The sequence below is a fragment of the Eschrichtius robustus genome, chromosome 6 (genome assembly GCF_028021215.1).
Source record: "Eschrichtius robustus isolate mEscRob2 chromosome 6, mEscRob2.pri, whole genome shotgun sequence".
In the NCBI taxonomy this organism is placed as follows: domain Eukaryota; kingdom Metazoa; phylum Chordata; class Mammalia; order Artiodactyla; family Eschrichtiidae; genus Eschrichtius; species Eschrichtius robustus.
In genome coordinates, this window is record NC_090829.1 from 23920111 (window position 1) to 23938676 (window position 18566).

At 34.4% G+C, this 18566-nt stretch overlaps 1 protein-coding gene across 5 annotated transcripts in view; it reads right to left on the reverse strand.

Annotated features, from left to right (window-relative positions):
* The window catches only part of ATR (ATR serine/threonine kinase), a 106398-nt gene that overhangs the window by 54357 nt on the left and 33475 nt on the right, over positions 1-18566 (reverse strand). For all 5 annotated transcript variants that reach the window (XM_068546033.1, XM_068546032.1, XM_068546031.1 and 2 more), the window contains 6 exons: positions 17493-17586; positions 16380-16505; positions 8940-9146; positions 7749-7862; positions 3774-3889; positions 212-332 (listed from right to left, as the gene is read on the reverse strand). In XM_068546033.1, the coding sequence (XP_068402134.1) occupies positions 212-332; positions 3774-3889; positions 7749-7862; positions 8940-9146; positions 16380-16505; positions 17493-17586 (778 nt within the window). The remainder of the gene's footprint in view (positions 1-211; positions 333-3773; positions 3890-7748; positions 7863-8939; positions 9147-16379; positions 16506-17492; positions 17587-18566) is intronic.

Consider the following 18566-nt stretch of genomic DNA (forward strand, 5'->3'; position numbering starts at 1 on the left):
AATTTGCTTGATAAAACAACTACCTTCTTACTCAGAAACTGTTACTAGTAACAATAGAGAAATTGTTACTCTCTAGTAGTAAACATTTCCTACGAAAACTTCTATATCAGCACAAATATTATAATTCTTACTGTGTGTACTATGCATTCAGATAGATGTTCTCGTTTCCTTTACAATTTCTGTTCATTCAAATTCTGAACAGAGTTCTTACCTTTGTTATAAGATAACCTGCCCAAGATGCTGACCATTCTGCAAAGTTATTACCTAATTTACTTAAGTAAATTGGCTTCTTTACTCCAGACCAATCTGTTGACTTCTGAGAACTCTTATATCTGTAATTTAAAAAATTGTTTATTAAAAAAAAAGAAAAAAATATATATATCCATCTGTTTAGAACTTTAGTAAAGAAAGCATAAGAAACTACATCAACTCTTTCACTGACTACCCCACTACTGCCTTGCCTTTACTGAAATCTGGCTAAAGACACTACTTTCCCTAAAGCCTTCTTAATGGCAGGGCGGTAGGTCATTCATGCACACCTCAAGTACTTCAAAGGATTTAAGTCTGCTTCCTCGCTTCCTCAGTGCTCCTTTCAGATCCTTCCAACCCCATCATTGTACAAGAAAGATCTGTTCCTTTGAGGTTCAAGCCACCCAGGTATATATACTATTCTCTACTCCTCATTATGGGCATCTACCAAACCCACTGATTACCAAACTCACTGATAAATTTAGTAAATTGCTCTGCATTTTCTTTCTTCACCAAGTCTTATCATCCTGAGTGACTTCAATGTCTGGCTGAACCATCTAGTCAAACTGAAAACTTCTCAATGACTTTCCCCTCTATTTCTTTATCGGGACTCCCTTGCCAATACAGAGAAACTTCTTCACTACCAAAATGTACTATTTAGACCTCACTTTATGGCCAGTTTCCCAAAGTTCCAGTTCTTTTGCTCAGTTACTCTGACACATCTGTTTTCTCACTGAGATCTTCTGTCCCTTGACTCTGCTAAACTCTCCTGATCTATAATACCCTCCTTTCATTACCTCTCTCCCTAGCCAGCTTGGTCTCCATGGTACTTCACTTCAAGTACTCTCTTGGTAATATCCTGTACGTACCCCACTGCCACATTTTCTTTACCAGCTGTACCCATCCACCAAGCTCCCAACCTTGAATCAGTCTAAATGCCTGCCTTCACTGAAATGATACCTAGGCCACGGCATTGATAGAGGAAAAATCACTAAATTGCTTATGAGATTAGTACTACTACATATCTTAGTCTTCAACCTCAATGGACCTCTACGCAGCCCAGAAATCCTTTTAAGTTTTCCTTATCAGCTCTCTCTTCTCTTTTCCACAGTGGTTATTTCAAATCATCACCACTCTCCTTACATCACCTATAACAACTCCATTGCCACTTTCAGCCAATAATCTCATCTCCTATACTTCTTACTTCATGGAAAAAAAAAAAAAGAAGAAACCATTAACACAATCCCACAACTAAATCTGTAAAATCTGCTAAGTTCCCTCCATTATTTTATCTTCCCCTATTACAGAGAAAGAGATTTCACTTCCTCTAATCTAATCTTCCATTAGATATATGGCTACCGTTTTGGATGCCCCTCGGGGTCCTTATTATATCAATTACCACTTCTCTCTTCCATAACTTCAACATGATCCTTTCTATTTGCTCCTCAGTGTTAACACTTAAACATGCTCAAACAGGTCTCATCTTACACATGTGTACAGCAATATTTTGAGGTGAGTGGGTTCCTTTTTAATCACCAATGCAAGGTTAGGAAATGACAAATATAATTAATGCCCTATACTCAAGGTTCTCAGCAAACATTATGTATTTCACTGTATCACAAATTGCTAAAAACTGAAAAATCCAATAATCTCTCAGTTAACCATCACTATTTTGAATCTTCATGAATTCTCTAGATGATTTTACCAAGTTTTATGGTGAACTTAGTTAGAAAACTACTGATATTGGGGTACAAGTCAGGTTCTATCGAGACACATCCTGATATTTTCCCCTAAAATTATTTCTGTGGCAATTTTGAACTGTAGTTGATCTAACTAGTTCTAAAAATCAAATCTCCCAAACAAAGCCATCCCTTTGATCTAGGTTTAGTGACTGCATATAAACAGCCCAAGTGAAAGAAAAAAAATTAAAGGAGAGTATAGGAGTATAACTTTAAAGCAGCAAAAACAAGGATATGGTAGGAAGTCTTTTATTTCTCCTAGGCCCTGTGGAGAAAATATCAAGCAGTCCAAGCTATAAAACTGCCCTACTGGCTAACCTGGTATCTTGGTGTTTCATACAAAAGTGAGTCAATTCCATTAATATTGCTCTCTATTGACTTCTTACATTTATGAGGTGGTGATTTCAATGAGCAGATTCCAGCTAGATAACTCTAACTTCTACCATTGAGGGACCATCTGAGAGGTTCCTTCAAACTCCCAGATATAAAAGTAGAAGGATCATAAGAATTCTCATTGCTTTGCTAAGATCACTCTTATAAATGACCACTTAAATATTCTTCTTATGAAAGAACAAGAAGTTGGCAGAAAATGTTTGCTTCTTACGAAATACTACATTGAATAACAAGTGGGCAGAAATGCTGGCTTCTACTTCACATGAAGCAGGGAATAGCCACACTACCCCTTCCAAAAAAAGCAAAATTCAACAAGCTGACATTGAATAAGCATTTATTATTGAGTCTAAGTCAAATGTCAGGCACTCTGCTAGGTACTTTTTAACATTATCTTCTCTATTCCTAACAATCATATAACGTAAGTAAAGCTATCCACATTTTCAAGATGAAAAAAACTGAGACTTGGAAATATTAAGTAAATTGCCCAAGATTTTAGAGTGAGCAAATGCAGTCAAGATTCAAATTTGGGTCTACATGACTCTAAAAGCCATAAACTTTCCACAAGATCACAGAAACTCTTAAGCATCTATATGTGCTATAAAATATAGATAAAGAAATGGAGAAGTATGGAGTCCTCAAAAAAGAAAAAACAAACATTTATTTTATGTCTTTAAACAATGCTCTTCATAAGAAATAAAATGATGTTTAAAAGGTTTCTAAATATTAAAGGGTATCTAGCAAATAAGTATGCACACTTAAGGGCTTTTATAAAGAATTTTACTACATGTCTACTAAGGTTCAAAAACTAAATTTATGCAAGGTCACATACCCAATAAGCTTGTGACTTAGACTACCTAAAATTAAAGTTTCTAACTAAAAATTATTTATGGCCTTCAATCAGTCCTAACAAAGTTATTAAAATGGGGAGGCAAAAAGGTAGAAAATACTTTTTTTAAAAGTAGAAGGAGAAAATATTTTCATGAGGAGAAATTGGTAGGGCTAAAAATCTCTAATCTCTAATTGGGATTACTAAAGGCTTTGGGACTAACTTTAAATTCTTAAATTTCTGTGTTAATTAGACCTATCAAAAGTTTCAACTCATATTCAATTTAAAGTAGATTTTTCAAAGTACTACTGACAGTTGAATTAAAAAAAAAAAATCAATCCTTTCAGCTTCAATGAATTTGTCTCAATACTTAAAGTTACAGAATTTAAACAATGAGCAGACTATACTTCTCATTTTGACAATATTATAAGCATAAATCTTAGTGCAAAATACATATTAGAACATACTAAAAATACTTTTAATGCTAAAAAGTTATATCAAAAATAACATTTAGTTTATAAAGTTAAAAACAATTTTATGAAAATAGTTTTAATGAGTCTACAGACCTAGTATTTAGATGAGGTTCCAGTATTTCCCGAACATGCTCGGGAAATCTCCTCCACAATTGGTGACCTGGGCCATCAGTCTGCATCTCTCTACAGTCATAAATAGAAAGTAACTCCTACAAATACATATTTTACAGTTGTAAATCGTCAATGAAACAGATGAACCTTTACATCCATCAACATTCTACACATTACAGCCATAAAAATACATAGAAAAATACATACAATGATAAAATTTTGGAGTTGTCTCAATGCTTAAAACCATTTAGGTGACTTACTCAAGGTTACAAAGCTGTGGTAATATTTGAACATGCAATTTGTGTGCTGTACATAACATGTATTGAAACAAATGACTAAGCTATTTGGAGGAAAAAATTGGAATTTTCTATATTTGCAGAACTTTTAGAATTTGACCTTTTCTGAATTTTAATGAACGTAACTACAAATCCAAAATAGTTCAAAAATTCAAGATATCTCAAATTCTATATATAAAGTACTGATCTTAAAATTCTGAAAATAAGATGCAAATGTTAAAGACCAATTTACTATTCAAGTCCATCAATGAAATGGTTATATTTTACTTTTCTGAAAATAAAACAAGTGGGATTTTATGAAGAAAAAAAAAAAATCTTTGTCTCCCAATATCAATCTTTAAAACAAGCCAAATATGTTAGGGTATTATATCTTCCATCATCTACTATTCTTTCTTTCTAATTTCACTGAAAAGGACCACATGCAATAGATGTATTCCTAATAATTGTAAAGTATAAATACTGTCTAATAGAATATGTACTTTATACTTAGCATTTTTTAATAAAAGTAAGGAAGTTTAGGAAAGTTCAAATACAGAAGTATTCAAAACATTTTCATTTAACTTTAAAATGTTATTAAAATTTTGTTTGAAGCCAGCTTTTTCTGATGTTTGCAAAGTCACTCTGGCTACAGAAGTCCTCATAATCAACCTCCAATAACAGACTTAGTAAATCAGCAATCCTCTAACTTTTTGGTCTTGGGACCATTTATACTTTTAATGTTAGAGGAGGGGAATTAGATAAAGGCAGTAAAAGGTACAAACTTCCACTTATAAATAAATACTAGGGATGTATTGCAGAACATGATAAATATAATTAACACTGCTATATGTTATATATGAAAGTTGTTAAGAGAATAAATCCCAAGAGTTCTAATCACAAGGAAAAATACATTTTTTAAAATTTAATTTTGTATCTATGTGAGATAATGGATGTTCACTAAACTTATTGTGATAATCATTTCACGATGTATGTAAGTCAAATCATTATGCTACACATCTTAAACTTACACAGCGCTGTATGTCAATTATATCTCAATAAAATTGGAAGAAAAAACGAAACACACTAATATACTTACAGTTGTAGATCTTGCTTCATATTTCACTGAGAAAACAAGTAATCACAAGAGATCTCCACAACTTCCATGCTAATATCTCCCCAGCCTGGCAATATCAGTATCAGTGCTTATACGCTCTGCTTTCTCTTTTGTTACTACAGATGAATTGGTTTTTTCTTTTTAATTTACTCTAATTTAATGAGTCACAATTGTATGTTTTATTTTTTAATTAATTAATTAACTAGTTAATTTATGGCCGCATTGGGTCTTCGTTGCTGTGCGCGGGCTTTCTCTAGTTGTGGCGAGCTGGGGCTACTCTTCGTGGCAGTGCGCGAGCTTCTTCCTCTTTTTTTTTTTTTTAACATCTTTATTGGAGTATAATTGCTTTACAATGGTGTGTTAGTTTCTGCTTTATAACAAAGTGAATCAGCTATACATATACATATATCCCCATATCTCCTCTCTCTTGCGTCTCCCTCCCACCCTCCTATCCCACCCCTCTAGGTGGTCACAAGGCACCAAGCTGATCTCCCTGTGCTATGCAGCTGGAGGGGGAAGGGTAAGCTGGGACGAAGTGAGAGAGTGGCATGGACATATATACACTACCAAAGGTACATGGGTTTCTCATTGCGGAGGCTTCTCTTGTTGCAGAGCACGGGCTCTAGGCACGTGGGCTTCAGTAGTTGTGGCACCCGGGCTCAGTAGTTGTGGCTTGTGGGCTCTAGCGCACAGGCTCAGTAGCTGTGGCACACGGGCTTAGTTGCTCTGCGGCATGTGGGATCTTCCCGGACCAGGGCTCAAACCCGTGTCCCCTGCACTGGCAGGCGGATTCTTAACCACTGTGCCACGAGGGAAGTCCCTTGTTTGTTTCTTTTTCTTTTTAAATATTTATTTTTTTATTTGGCTGTGCCAGGTCTTAGTTGCGGCATGCAGGCTCTAGTTCCCTGACCAGGGATCAAACCCAGGCACCCTGCATTGGGAGTGTGGAGTCTTAACCACTGGACCACCAGGGAAGTCCCAAATTGTGTTTGTTTTTAATTAAGGCTACTCTTTCCACTGGTACACTATATTCCACATCTCTTTACCTATTTAAAATAGTATTATACCAATTCTCTTGTACAGCATCGCTATTCTCCTCCTGCTGAACTGTTCCCAAGCAACGGATAAACATGTTTTTTTTTCCCATCTTTACGCCTTTTCCTCCCCAGCTACTATCTCATTCTTCCTCTCTCCTTGATAGCAACACTCCTCAAAAGAGTTTCTGTAATTTCTCTAATTCCTCTCTTCCCACATGTTCTTAAAAATACTCTAATGAGGCTTTCTAAACTACACTGAAACTGCTTTTGTCAAGGTCACCAATGACCTTTATGTTAATACAGCCAATGGTCAATTCTCAACCCTGAAATTATTAAACCTATGATCAGAATTTGGATCACTCCATACTTCCTGAAACACTTTCTTGTCTTCCAGAACACCATATTCTCCTACCTTATTGGTAGTTCCTTCTCAGTTTTCTTACTTTTTCCCTCTTCTCACTGAGCTCTCATTATCCAGGTCTCAATTATTAGAACCTTTTTATCTATACATACTCCCTCTCTTGATCGTCTCATCCAGAATCACAGTTGTAAATGCCATCTCTACTATGAATTATGAAAACTTCCAAATATGTTTAACTCATACCTCTAACCATGAATTTCAGACCTGAATATCTAACAAAATAAAAAATCTTTTAATTAAAAAAAATATCATGAAAAGGGGCCAAAAAAGTCAAACTGGAAAAATATTTATTACACGTATGGTAGACACAGCGTTAATTTCCACTACATCCAAATAGGTTTTAAAAAATCAATTAAAAAAAAGACCAATACCAAGGGAAAAATGGGAAAAGATCACGTAGAGAAAATTCACAAAAAAGCAATAAATATATAAAAGTTGTTACACCTCTCTCATAATTAAATGCAAATTAAAATGAAACAATATCATTTTTTATTTGTCACATCGGCAAAGACTTGAAATTTTAATTAAGGGCAGGTTTGTCAAGGGAATATTATCTGGTGAAACTTTTTTGATAAAATCTATCAAATGTAAACTCTGTATCTGCTCTGAGACATTTTAATTTCTTGATATTTATTGTTGATATATTCACTCAAGTACTTAGAAATTATGTATGTTTTCAAAATCATTTTTTTTGTAAAAACAAAACACTGAACACAACCTAAACGTGTTAAATAAATTTCTTAAATTACGGCATGTTCATATTGAATATTAAGTCATTGAAAAGAATGAATTAGAGATATATGTACTGACATGGAAAATTACACAAGATAAGACTATTAAGCACAGAAGAAAATCAAGTACTATGATCTGCTTGTTTGGTGGAGAAAACATATATATTTGTATACACATAGAAAAAACTTCCAAGTACATATAATAATCTGTTAGGAGGGTACATTTCTGTACTCTTTGAAATTTTTGTTAAGAACGTGTATTACTTTGATAATAAAAATGACAGTCAAAAAAAAATAAGAGTTTCTAAAGCATAGAATTCACAACTTTCTTACTAGAATTTAATAACATAAAGCCAGTAACGTCTATATACACTCTTACCTGAATGGCATAAGCAGCTGAATCTTGAGCTCGGCTGTTATCTGCATATGCGAGGTAAGCTCTTGTTAGTTCCATCAATAATCCATAGGCAAAGTTTGCATCTTCTACTCCAGTCTCAATAAGAACAAGAAAAAATTACAGGATAATTTGTATAAATTTTCTTAAACTGTACATCATTCCATGGTGAATTTAACTTAGTCACCTAAGTGAATTTAACTTCAAAAAGGAAAGCTCAGTAAGGTGTAAACAAAGTTTGGTACCATGACTAAAATATAACCTGTAGCTAAGAAGCCAAATCTAAGGCTTTTCAGACTATTTATAAAGTGTTAGACTCATTCAACTTTTACATAAATCCAGCAATTTGCATTTTTTGTTTTTTAACTCTTAGAAAGAAAATTGTACATATAGAATTTCCTAACTTGCATTCTGTAGAACCTTGGTCAACTGAGAAGCTCCAAAAAATAATTTTCACACACTCTTCTCTAGGAGATTCATAACATTCCCCAATATATTAAAAGTTCTGTTTAATTTCGTTTTATAAGATTTCCCACACTCATTTGACTATGGAAACATTTTTATATACACACTATTAAAACACCCTGGGAATCAGTTTCCCATGGAGACACTTAGCAATTGTGTTTAAATAGTAAAATTTAAATAATTAATTAGATTATAAGTATCTGTCATGATTAGGTTAGAAAGCTTATTTATTTTTTTGTTTTTTGTTTTTTATTTATTTTTGGCTGTGTTGGGTCTTCGTTGTGGTGCGTGGGCTTCTCTTGTTGCGGATCACGGGCTCTAGGTGCATGGGCTTCAGTAGTTGTGGCACGCAGGCTCAGTAGTTGTGGCGCACGGGCTTAGTTGCTCCACAGCATGTGGTATCTTCCCGGACCAGGGATCGAACCTGTGCCCCCTGCATTGGCAGGCAGATTCTTAACCACTGTGCCACCAGGGAAGTCCCTAGAAAGCTTATTTAAAAGAACATAGCACACTAGACTGGACTCCAACTTTATAGTTTTTGGCTAAAGGTCTCTGCAATAGTATTAAGGAATAAACTCAGAAATTACCTAAATTGTCTAGTTTAGATCAAGCTGCCACTAAGGATAACCTGAATAGTTTCTTGTAAATGGAATATAGAAACCCCATTAGGACAGATAACTCTTCTGGTCATTCCAAATTACCAAAACTTACCACAAATGTAAAATCTTTTCCTTGGGTTTCAGTGGTTGAGAAATCTAGCCGACCTGGATCTATTGCTCCCAATTCCCCTAAGCACTCCCCACAGAGCAACCGAGCTTGAGAGTTTGCATCTTGGCAACCTTTCAAAAGCACTGTCACCAACTGTGAAATAACAGGTTCCACTGTTTCACTATCTGTTGCATATCTGATCAGTTTTTCCTAAAATAAAAGTAGAAAGTTTATACATAACTTCTACAAACTAGTATATTGTCCTAACCAGAAAGCTTTAAAAAATTAAGGAATATCTGACAAATATTGACAAAATTAAATTCTTCAAAAATTAAATATCTTCAGTCTTTTCACCTAGTTTTTGCTGAGTTCACATAATATAGTCCACAATATGTTGTGGGATTAGAATCATTAAGTGTGCTTAAAAGTTTTAATCACTAATCCATCAAATAAACAGTTACTGAGTATTATTACATCAGTATACAGAAATAAGACAGTCTTATCCCAATGAGTTTACAATCTAAAGGGAAAATAAACATGCAAACAGATAAAATATCATACAATATGTACAATAACAAATATGTGTACAAAGTAAAGAAGAAATGAAGATGAAAAAGAGCTCAGAGTATCTTTTCAAGGATAATAGATATTTTAGTAAATAAGTCAATAAGGAAGAGCTATTAATTAAAATAAGAAAACTGAAGAGTGTATAAAAAGCTATTACAGGAGAAAAAGATACGGGAAAAGAGTCCTGTGGGGATGATTTAAAACAAAAGACGTAGGAAGAAAGAGGTAGGCTTTATGAAAAAATATGTTGGTTCAAGTAATCTTTTTTCATCTATCTACCGAGGATGCTATAATGAAAAACTGTTAGGCGTAAGAAATGACTATTCTCAAGCCAGTTAGATTTAGATATTGTACCTGTGTGACCACTTTAGAACTACTTTGTTTACATAATTTTCCTTCTAGCAAAAGTAAAGCATATATGAGCATCTCAAATTCCATGTTAAAACTGTGATTCAAATTAGAATAATACATTTCAAAAGAAAAATAAAAAGACATTTTATGTCATCCAGAAACTTCAACATTAACTCATTTAAATAACATTACAGGTTAATTCAGGCATAAATACTTAAAATAGATGAACTAGTAACCAATAAACAGCAAAACTAATATAATTATAGACATATATTACCTTGTTAAAACTAGAAAACAATAAGGAAAAGAACATTTTAGTTGGCAAAGATAAATGCAGTTCATACTCAAGACAATAAATACATGAACACTAAATGAAAGGTAATTTTAAAATATACTTCTCTCCTAAGTGCTTAAAAATGTTTTTACTTCACTTCTAGGTTAGATAAACTGGGTTTCATTTTTCAGCAAAAAATATTCAATTCCAAAAGAATTTATAAAATGAGTAGGTGTTCAATAAAGAAAGAAAGAAAGAAAAGAAAAGAAAAAAAATCCATGTTTTTATCATGTCCTAAATGTCCATATACACTTGGGTCTATTTCTAGACTTTCTATTTTTTTTCCCAGTGGTCTGTCTACTCATGTACCAGTATCACAATGTTATAATTATAGAGGCTGTAGAGTATATTAATGTCTGGGAGGGTTACTGAACTCCCATAGTTGCTTTTTTTTTCAGATTTTTCCTAGCTATTTTTTACATGTTTGTTTTTCCATCTTAACATTAGTACGAACTTCTCTAGTTAAAAATACAAACAACTTGGCATTTCTTTGGGATGGCATTAAATTTATAAATTATCCTAGGGAGAATTAAAATCTTTGTAATATTGAGTAACCTACCCAATAAATAAGGGGTGTTTCCGTTTGTTTAAATCAATTACATTTTTGTGTCTTTCAGGAGTGTTTCAAAGTTTTCCTCTTATTGGTTTATACATTTCTTGTTATGCTTACTCCTAAGTATATTATCTTTTTCTGTTACTACTGTAAATTGGGTTTTCCAACAAGTCTTCTACCTGGTTATTGTTGCTATATGAAGATTATGATTTTTATATTCTCCTATCTTACTGAATTTGTTTGTTGTCTGAGCTAGTTTATTGATATTTTCTAGAGTTTTCCAAGTATATTAGCATGCCATCTGCAAATAGAGATAGTTTCATATCTTTTCCAAATCTTATGCCTCTGAGTTTTCTCTTATCTAAATTCATTGGCCAATATTTCCAACTGAATGTTAAATTGTAGTGGAGATAATGAGCAAGCTTGCTTTCAGTGGGAATGCATCTTATTTCCCCATCAAGCGTGCATGCGTGCATGTGTGTATGTGTGTGAACATGTGTATGCAGTATACATAAACACACATATGCATATGTATACATTTATAATATATTAGTACTATCCATTGATTCCTATTTTCTTTAGTGTTTTTATCTGAAATGGATGGTACAGTATGTCAAAGGCCATTTCAACATTTATGAAAATAACAGTATGATTTTTTTCATTAATTCTATTATTAGTTCACTCACCATTTCCTCCCAACCTCCCAGTCCCAGGCAACCACTAATCTATCTTCTGTCTCTATGGGTTTGCTCGCTCAGGAGTATATATATTCAAAATGTATCGTCTTTGTAAGTTCCATATCTTCTATTGTATTTTTGTGAATTACGGCTTTTAGTATTATAAAGTACCCTTTTTTGTCACATTTAATATTTTTTGGTTTCTATTCTACTTTGTCTATGGGCAGAATCAGAATTCCTGCTTTCTTATTTCAACTTAAAAATTTGCTCACTCCTTTATTTTTAGCCTTTCTAAATAATTTATTTTATACGTGTGTATTACAAACAGCACAGAGTTGTTTCCTGCTTTGTAAGTCAATTTGTAATATTTTTTCTTTTAAGGTCTTTGACATTTATTAATATGACTGATATGCCAGGCCTCAATTCTATCAGTTTTTTTAAATTCTAATTAGCTCTTAAAAATTAATTTCTTTTGGTATAGAAGAAAATTTATACTTTTGTTCTAGAGGTACCCTTTACACAAATACCTTTTATAATGTCTCTGGTCTCTTTATTTAACCTTCTTTAACTGTTTACCAGTTTTAAATAGTATATTTTGATTCCTAGTTGTTGCCTACGCAATAGTGACTAAGCTCATTTTATTTATATCTTAGTCTCTTCTTCTCCCATTTAAAAAATTGCATAATTTCTATTTTATTAAAATATATAGCATTTACATAGAATTCTCCCAAATTTGTCCCCACTGTTGTTTTAGTTAAATATATAACTAGTAACCATAAGTTCTTTTGCCAAAGTCTCCCCAGTCATCTCTTGATTGAGTGAAGCCATTCTCTAGCATACCTCTTAGGAAGGGCTTGCTTGTGAAACTCGTATTTCTTCAGTTCTTGTACATTAAAACTGTGTTTCTTATCTGTGATATTCTAAGGACAGCTTGGCTTATTCTTCGTGTCCCTTACATTTTTGAAAATGCTGCTATCCTCTAGGCTCACTCTGTATATTGCTGTTGAGAATTCTGATACTAACTTACTTTTCTTGCCCTTTTAAGTGATTTTTTTTTTTTTAAATTATTTATTTATTTTTGGCTGTGATGGGTCTTCGTTTCTGTGCAAGGGCTCTCTCTAGTTGCAGCAAGCGGGGGCCACTCTTCATCGCCGTGCGTGGGCCTCTCACTATCGCGGCCTCTCTTGTTGCGGAGCGCAGGCTCAGTAGTTGTGGCTCACGGGCCTGGTTGCTCCGCGGCATGTGGGATCCTCCCAGGCCAGGGCTCGAACCCGTGTCCCCTGCATTGGCAGGCAGATTCTCAACCACTGCGCCACCAGGGAAGCCCTTAAGTGATTTTTTAAAAATATTTTTTTACCTGTAGGTCCCGAAGATTTCTTATTATTAAAGTCTAAGATATGTCTCAGGGTTGACTATTCTGGGGTCAATGTTGCAGGTACACAATGGATCCTTTCAATATGCAGACTTATTAGGTCTTTTATTTCCAGAAAATTTTCTTGGATTATAGTTTTAACTATTAATTATGTTCTATTGTTTTATTTTTCTTTTTTAGAAACTCTATTTGTATGTGAAATCTTTGCCAAGCTTCCATTTCACCTACTTCTTTGATCCTTTGTACTCCTTTCTCTAATCTCATTTTTGTTCTCTTGATTATTCTTCTGCCTTTTGTCAATGCTCCTTACTAAAGTTTTAGTCATATATATTCTTCCCCCACGGTCCTTATAATTTAACCTTCATTTCTTCAACTTCTTCAGTTCAGTCACCTCTTGTTTCATATCTTGTTTTTTTATCCATTTCTCTTTTTAAATTTCTCACTTAATTTTTTTTTTGGCTACGCCACACAGCTTGCAGGATCTTAGTTCCCAGACCGGGGGTTGAACCTGGGCCCTCAGCAGTGAAACTGTGGAGTCCTAACCACTGGACTGCCAGGAAATTCCCTTAATTCTTTTTTTATATCTGCAAATGCTCGCTTGAAATACTTAAATCAGGTTATAGTGCTAAGTCTAGTTTACTTATGCTTTATGATTGGTTTTGGGGGAGAAATTGTCATCAACCAAAGATTTAATTTTCATTTTCTGTTTTTGTCTTATAGTAACCTTGTATATGCATAGAACATATATTTTTTTCTATTTATATTGTGGGCCCTTCATAATAGCTGTATGCAGTTAACAGTAAGGATTTTGTAGTAGCTTACAAGATTCTGATTTCATAAGTACTCTTTTCTGTCAGCATAGCTCAGTGTAGTTTTTTTCATAAGTAGCTTTTATTGGCAGGAGAGTAGTATGGGGAGGTATATCTTTGATTTTGTGGATTTCTTTTTATTTCTGCAGGACTCTTAAAATTCTCTCTCTTACTTTCTTCCTTCTGTTTACTACTCTCTCCAAAAAGTGCCTCCCCCTTCCTATTCTTTTACTTCTCCCCAGAGATAATGACTTCCAAAGACTGCAGCCTTAGGATCTACACACTTTCAGGTACCTTCCCTATAACCAATTCTCTGATGTACCACATCTTAGACCAACTTTCAGTATCGTTGCACCTAGAGTGGGATCGTCTCAGTTGGTGATTTTGTCTTTGCTTTTTCATCATCCATAGTTCCTTCACTCCACTTTTTTTTCATAGGGTCTCCTCAGAATCTAACTGTTCTCAACACAAGCTTGTGGCAAGAGCTCCAGAGATAGCTCTGCTGATTACAGGTAATTTGAAGTTCATAGTATTCTCAGTCTCACAGTTATGTGGAAGGTGTGACTTATGTGTGGTTTTATTTGCTCTCCTTTTTGCTATTTATGACGTTTTGCAGGGTATACAGAGATTCACATTTAGACATCCACCATTATCCTAGGATAACTTGGAAGTCCCTAGCAGCTTTATTTTCAATGGGCTCATTCTCAGATTTGTAATTATTAGTAAATATATCTTCTTATTATTTATTCTGCATTGTCATCCAAGTTTATTTGGTTTCAACACAAACAACTTGTCCTTCTGGGATTTCACCATAGGGATTCACTTCAACCTGAGCAGCATCAATTTTCAGAAAGTGGTTATATGGTTGCTTAGTTTGATCTATAGCCTGATTTTTTTGACACAGAAGTTAAATTTTTCTGCTATCCACTGAGCTTAGCTGTCCTATATTCCTTCAAATATGTATATTCCTCCTTAAAAGTAAGGAGTAGAAGCTGTCATTTCTTTAATGTCAATGATCCTCTGGTGACTACCCTAGAGCACTGCACTTTTGCAAGGTCAGTCCATCAAAATAGTTACGTATCCAAGGCTACCTTAGCCATCACCTTATTAACTGTCACACCATCTTTAAGTGAGCTTTATTATTACATTATACCAAATTATTTGTTTATACAGTTATACAACTTTAGATCTATTTTTAGATAAATACTGTCTTTCAATGCACTCCTAAAGTATCTTTTCCTCTCTCTGTGGCTAAGATTTGAACTTTTTAAAGAATATCTTTTGCATTTGTTCTTTCATGGACTCTCACAGCATCGCTACAAAGACTCTCTTGATCTCTAACCCTGTTATCTTACATCAGTTTCATACTCTGGTTATTGCTGTAGGTTCTTCTAGAGCTGCACTAAGACAGTCCAATAAGATAGCCACTATCCACATGCAGCTGTTTAAATTTAAATTAAGCAAAATTAAATCAAAAATTCAGTTCTTCAATCATACATTTCAAGTCCTCCAGAGAGCCACATGTGGCTAGTGGCTGCAATGCTTATACAGTGTAGGTGCAGAACATTTCCATCCTCACAGAAAATTCTTTTGGATAGCACTATTCAAGAACTTAACTGAACTGCTTTCAACTTTGATGTTACCTTCTTGCCAGAGTTGGAAAAGAAACCATTTCCTTCTCTCTTTTTTCCTAGGTGTTTTGGGCCAGTATACTGACTGTATTATCTACTGATAATCTAGATCTACACTTAGGAGGGCGTGAAACCTACGCTGAAGGAGATTCAAGGCTCCTCATATGTGGTAGGATCATCTCCATGTTGGCTGTTTCCCACACTGGTTACACAAGTGCACTGACTCTGAAGCACGTACTTGTTACCATCATGTATATCTTTTGTCCTAAGTAAATGCTTCCTTCTATCATGAAAACAAATACAACACAGTTTTGCAATTCACTAACTCCCGAGGGTCTTAGGCTCTCACATCTTATCGTATGGGTTTGTTTTCTTTTTAAGATTCCTTTGATGTAGAGCATTTTTAAAGTCTTTATTGAATTTGTTACAATATTGCTTCTGTTTTATGTTTTGGTTTTTTGGCTGCGAGGCACGTGGGATCTTAGCTCCCCAACCAGGGATGGAACCCGCACCCCCTGCATTAGAAGGTGAAGTCTCAACCAATGGCCCACCAGGGAAGACCCATCATATGGGTTCTTGATATGCAAACATGAATACCTCATTTAAAATTTTTCCACTTTATAGATTTATAGTGATCTGGTATTTTAAATACCAATTCTCACTCTTACCAAGGTTAGGGATAATCTACATTATGCTGACAAGGAAAAGAATAAAGTTCACTGGTCCCATAAAAAAGGAAATTTAAAAATTTAGCTTCATTAAAACACAGTTAATTCCATCAAAATGTAAAATGGCATAATTACTGAAATTGTATATGGAAGATAGCTACAGGAAATTATATGAGAAAACTCACAGAAACTGCTGCTGTACAAACACATACAACCCTTCCTCAGGAAGATGCAGTAAACCTAAAATATAACTGCCAAATCATGACCCTTCAAAAACAACAAAAAAATATGCAAACCTCTTCAGCCTCAAAGGGTATCTCATGAATTACTGATTCTAAGGCATATCTGATAATCTTGGTAAAATAAAAATCACTTCTTTCATTGAACCTACTGAATCTCAAGCAAATACACCAATCGGTCATCTTTTCTTTAAACTTCCAACCTTTCTTTTCTATAGCTCTTTAATTATATCTTAGTATACCTGATTTTTATACAAGGTTTCCTTCAAGCTTGTAAGAGCATGAATACGAACATCTACATTTTCATGTTGAATTGCTTTCATGGATAGCTGAAGAGTTGTCTGAAGATCAGTACTCTCAGAGGTCTCCTATATAAAGAGCACAGAGAGATACACCTTATCAATTAACCACTTCAGGAACCATTTCAGAAGGCCTGTATTTCCTACATAGTTACCATTAAAGTAGTTAAACTGTACCCCAATTGAAAGCAGTTTTTAAAAATAATTTCTATCTCTTCCTTTGTATAGCATATGAACTTCTAGTAATTCTCAGGGAAAGGGATTTCAGTCTAAAATCTTTAGATCTGGAGAAAAATTTTATTTCAACTAAAGAATTTACTTATCCAAAATAAATCCTTCTTGGTAAGAAAGGCAAGTTTCCCTTAATTTACAAAGGGCTACACAATAGCCTTGAACGAGGTCTACAGATTAAGCAGATAATTCACCCCTTATTTTGACTACTTACTTTATGACTGATGATTTACCCAGTACAAAAGCATATAAAGTCTTCAGAATCAATCTTGCGATCTGTAGTAAATACATCTGCTACTCTGACCCAAGGTCAGGTATCCCACTTCCTGCCCTAAAATTCTATGGAATCACCACTAATATTTTTATAATTTCAGAGAGTTCACTGAACTTCAGGATGTTGGAACTACAGATGATTCCCCTTCTAAAGCTCAGAATCAGATCTGACACTTCCATAACATGGTTTGTAGCACAAAAAAATTGGAATCCTCCCACAGCTTTTTTTCTTTACTCAGAGTATGCAGCTACAGTCACTTCTTTTAGGGACTGTAAGTAAGAACATAGTGATCTGGGTAGTAAAGGCATAAGAACTGTATCCTTTGCTCTCTGTTCTATCTAATCCTATTAAATCTTTGATCTAGATGCTAAAACTTCCTTCTAAAAATCATGGACTCAATATAGGATTATTTAGTCATCAGAAATTAGCCATCAGAATATGACTACAATATCCTTAGATATGATTCTAAAGAATCTCTACTCAGTGTTCTGGAACTTAGGAGTAATTTTGTTATCAATGATCTCCTAAACCATACATAAAAAATTAAATACCTTTCTGTATTCCTGTAGAACTGCTTTTATCTTTTTTAATTCTGGATGATCAGGTAAAAAATATATTTCATGAAGAAAATCTTGCACAGCATCCCTAATAGTTAGTTGGAAGAAAAAGAATTATTTGCCGAATATGAAATAAAAAAAAAATACAAAGCAGAGGTTGAAACTAAGGCCAACTTAATTCACACTTGAAAGTGCTAGTTGACTGTTGACATGCAAAGTATTTTTCCTAACCATGTCTAGGATGCTCAGGTAATAGTGGCAAATAATCAAATCTAACAAAATCACCCTGTGGCAGTCTGCTACATTGGTGGCCCTGAATAATCTCTATGTCTTGGTATATACTCCTATGTATAGTCACTTCATCTTCAATTTGGGCTAGGTGTGTGACTTGCTTTAAAAAACAGAATGTGGCAGAAGAGATGTTGGGCCTATTTGTGGCCTAAGTGTTAAAAAGGTCTGGAAGCTTCTGGTTTTGTCCTCATGAGAGTCCTGAGTCACCACGTAAGAAGTCTGGCTACCATCAGAGACAGGTTACATGGAGAGAGAGAGAAGCTCTGAGACTAAATGAAAGAGGGAGAAGCCCAGCCAAGTCTACCTGCTGGCTGACTGCAGTGACCATTGGTAAGAACAGCCAAGGAACTGACCAGCTGAACCCAGCCCAGACTGCAAAATCATGAGTAAATAAAGATGCTTGTTGTTTTAAGACACTAGGTTTTGGAGTGGTGTATAATGCGGCAATACAAACCCAACCCCAAAACACAAATTCTCACAAAGATATACTAGAGAAAAATACGTAAGTAATTCTTACTGAGGCTACAATTTTTAACTTGCTTCAAATGTAAAGCCCTAATATTTCTGGGTCCAAATAAAAGTGTTTCTAAATTCTAGTCTTCATTAACTCATGCAACAAACAGGTATTAAGTAACTACTATGTGCTACTATTTGCTAGAAACTGGGGATGTAACAATAAAGAAAGCTGCAGTAACTCCTTCACTCAGAGAGCTTAAGGTCTTCTATCTGGCAGAGTGAAAGAGAATTTTTTTATTATATGAAAAGGCAGAGAAATGA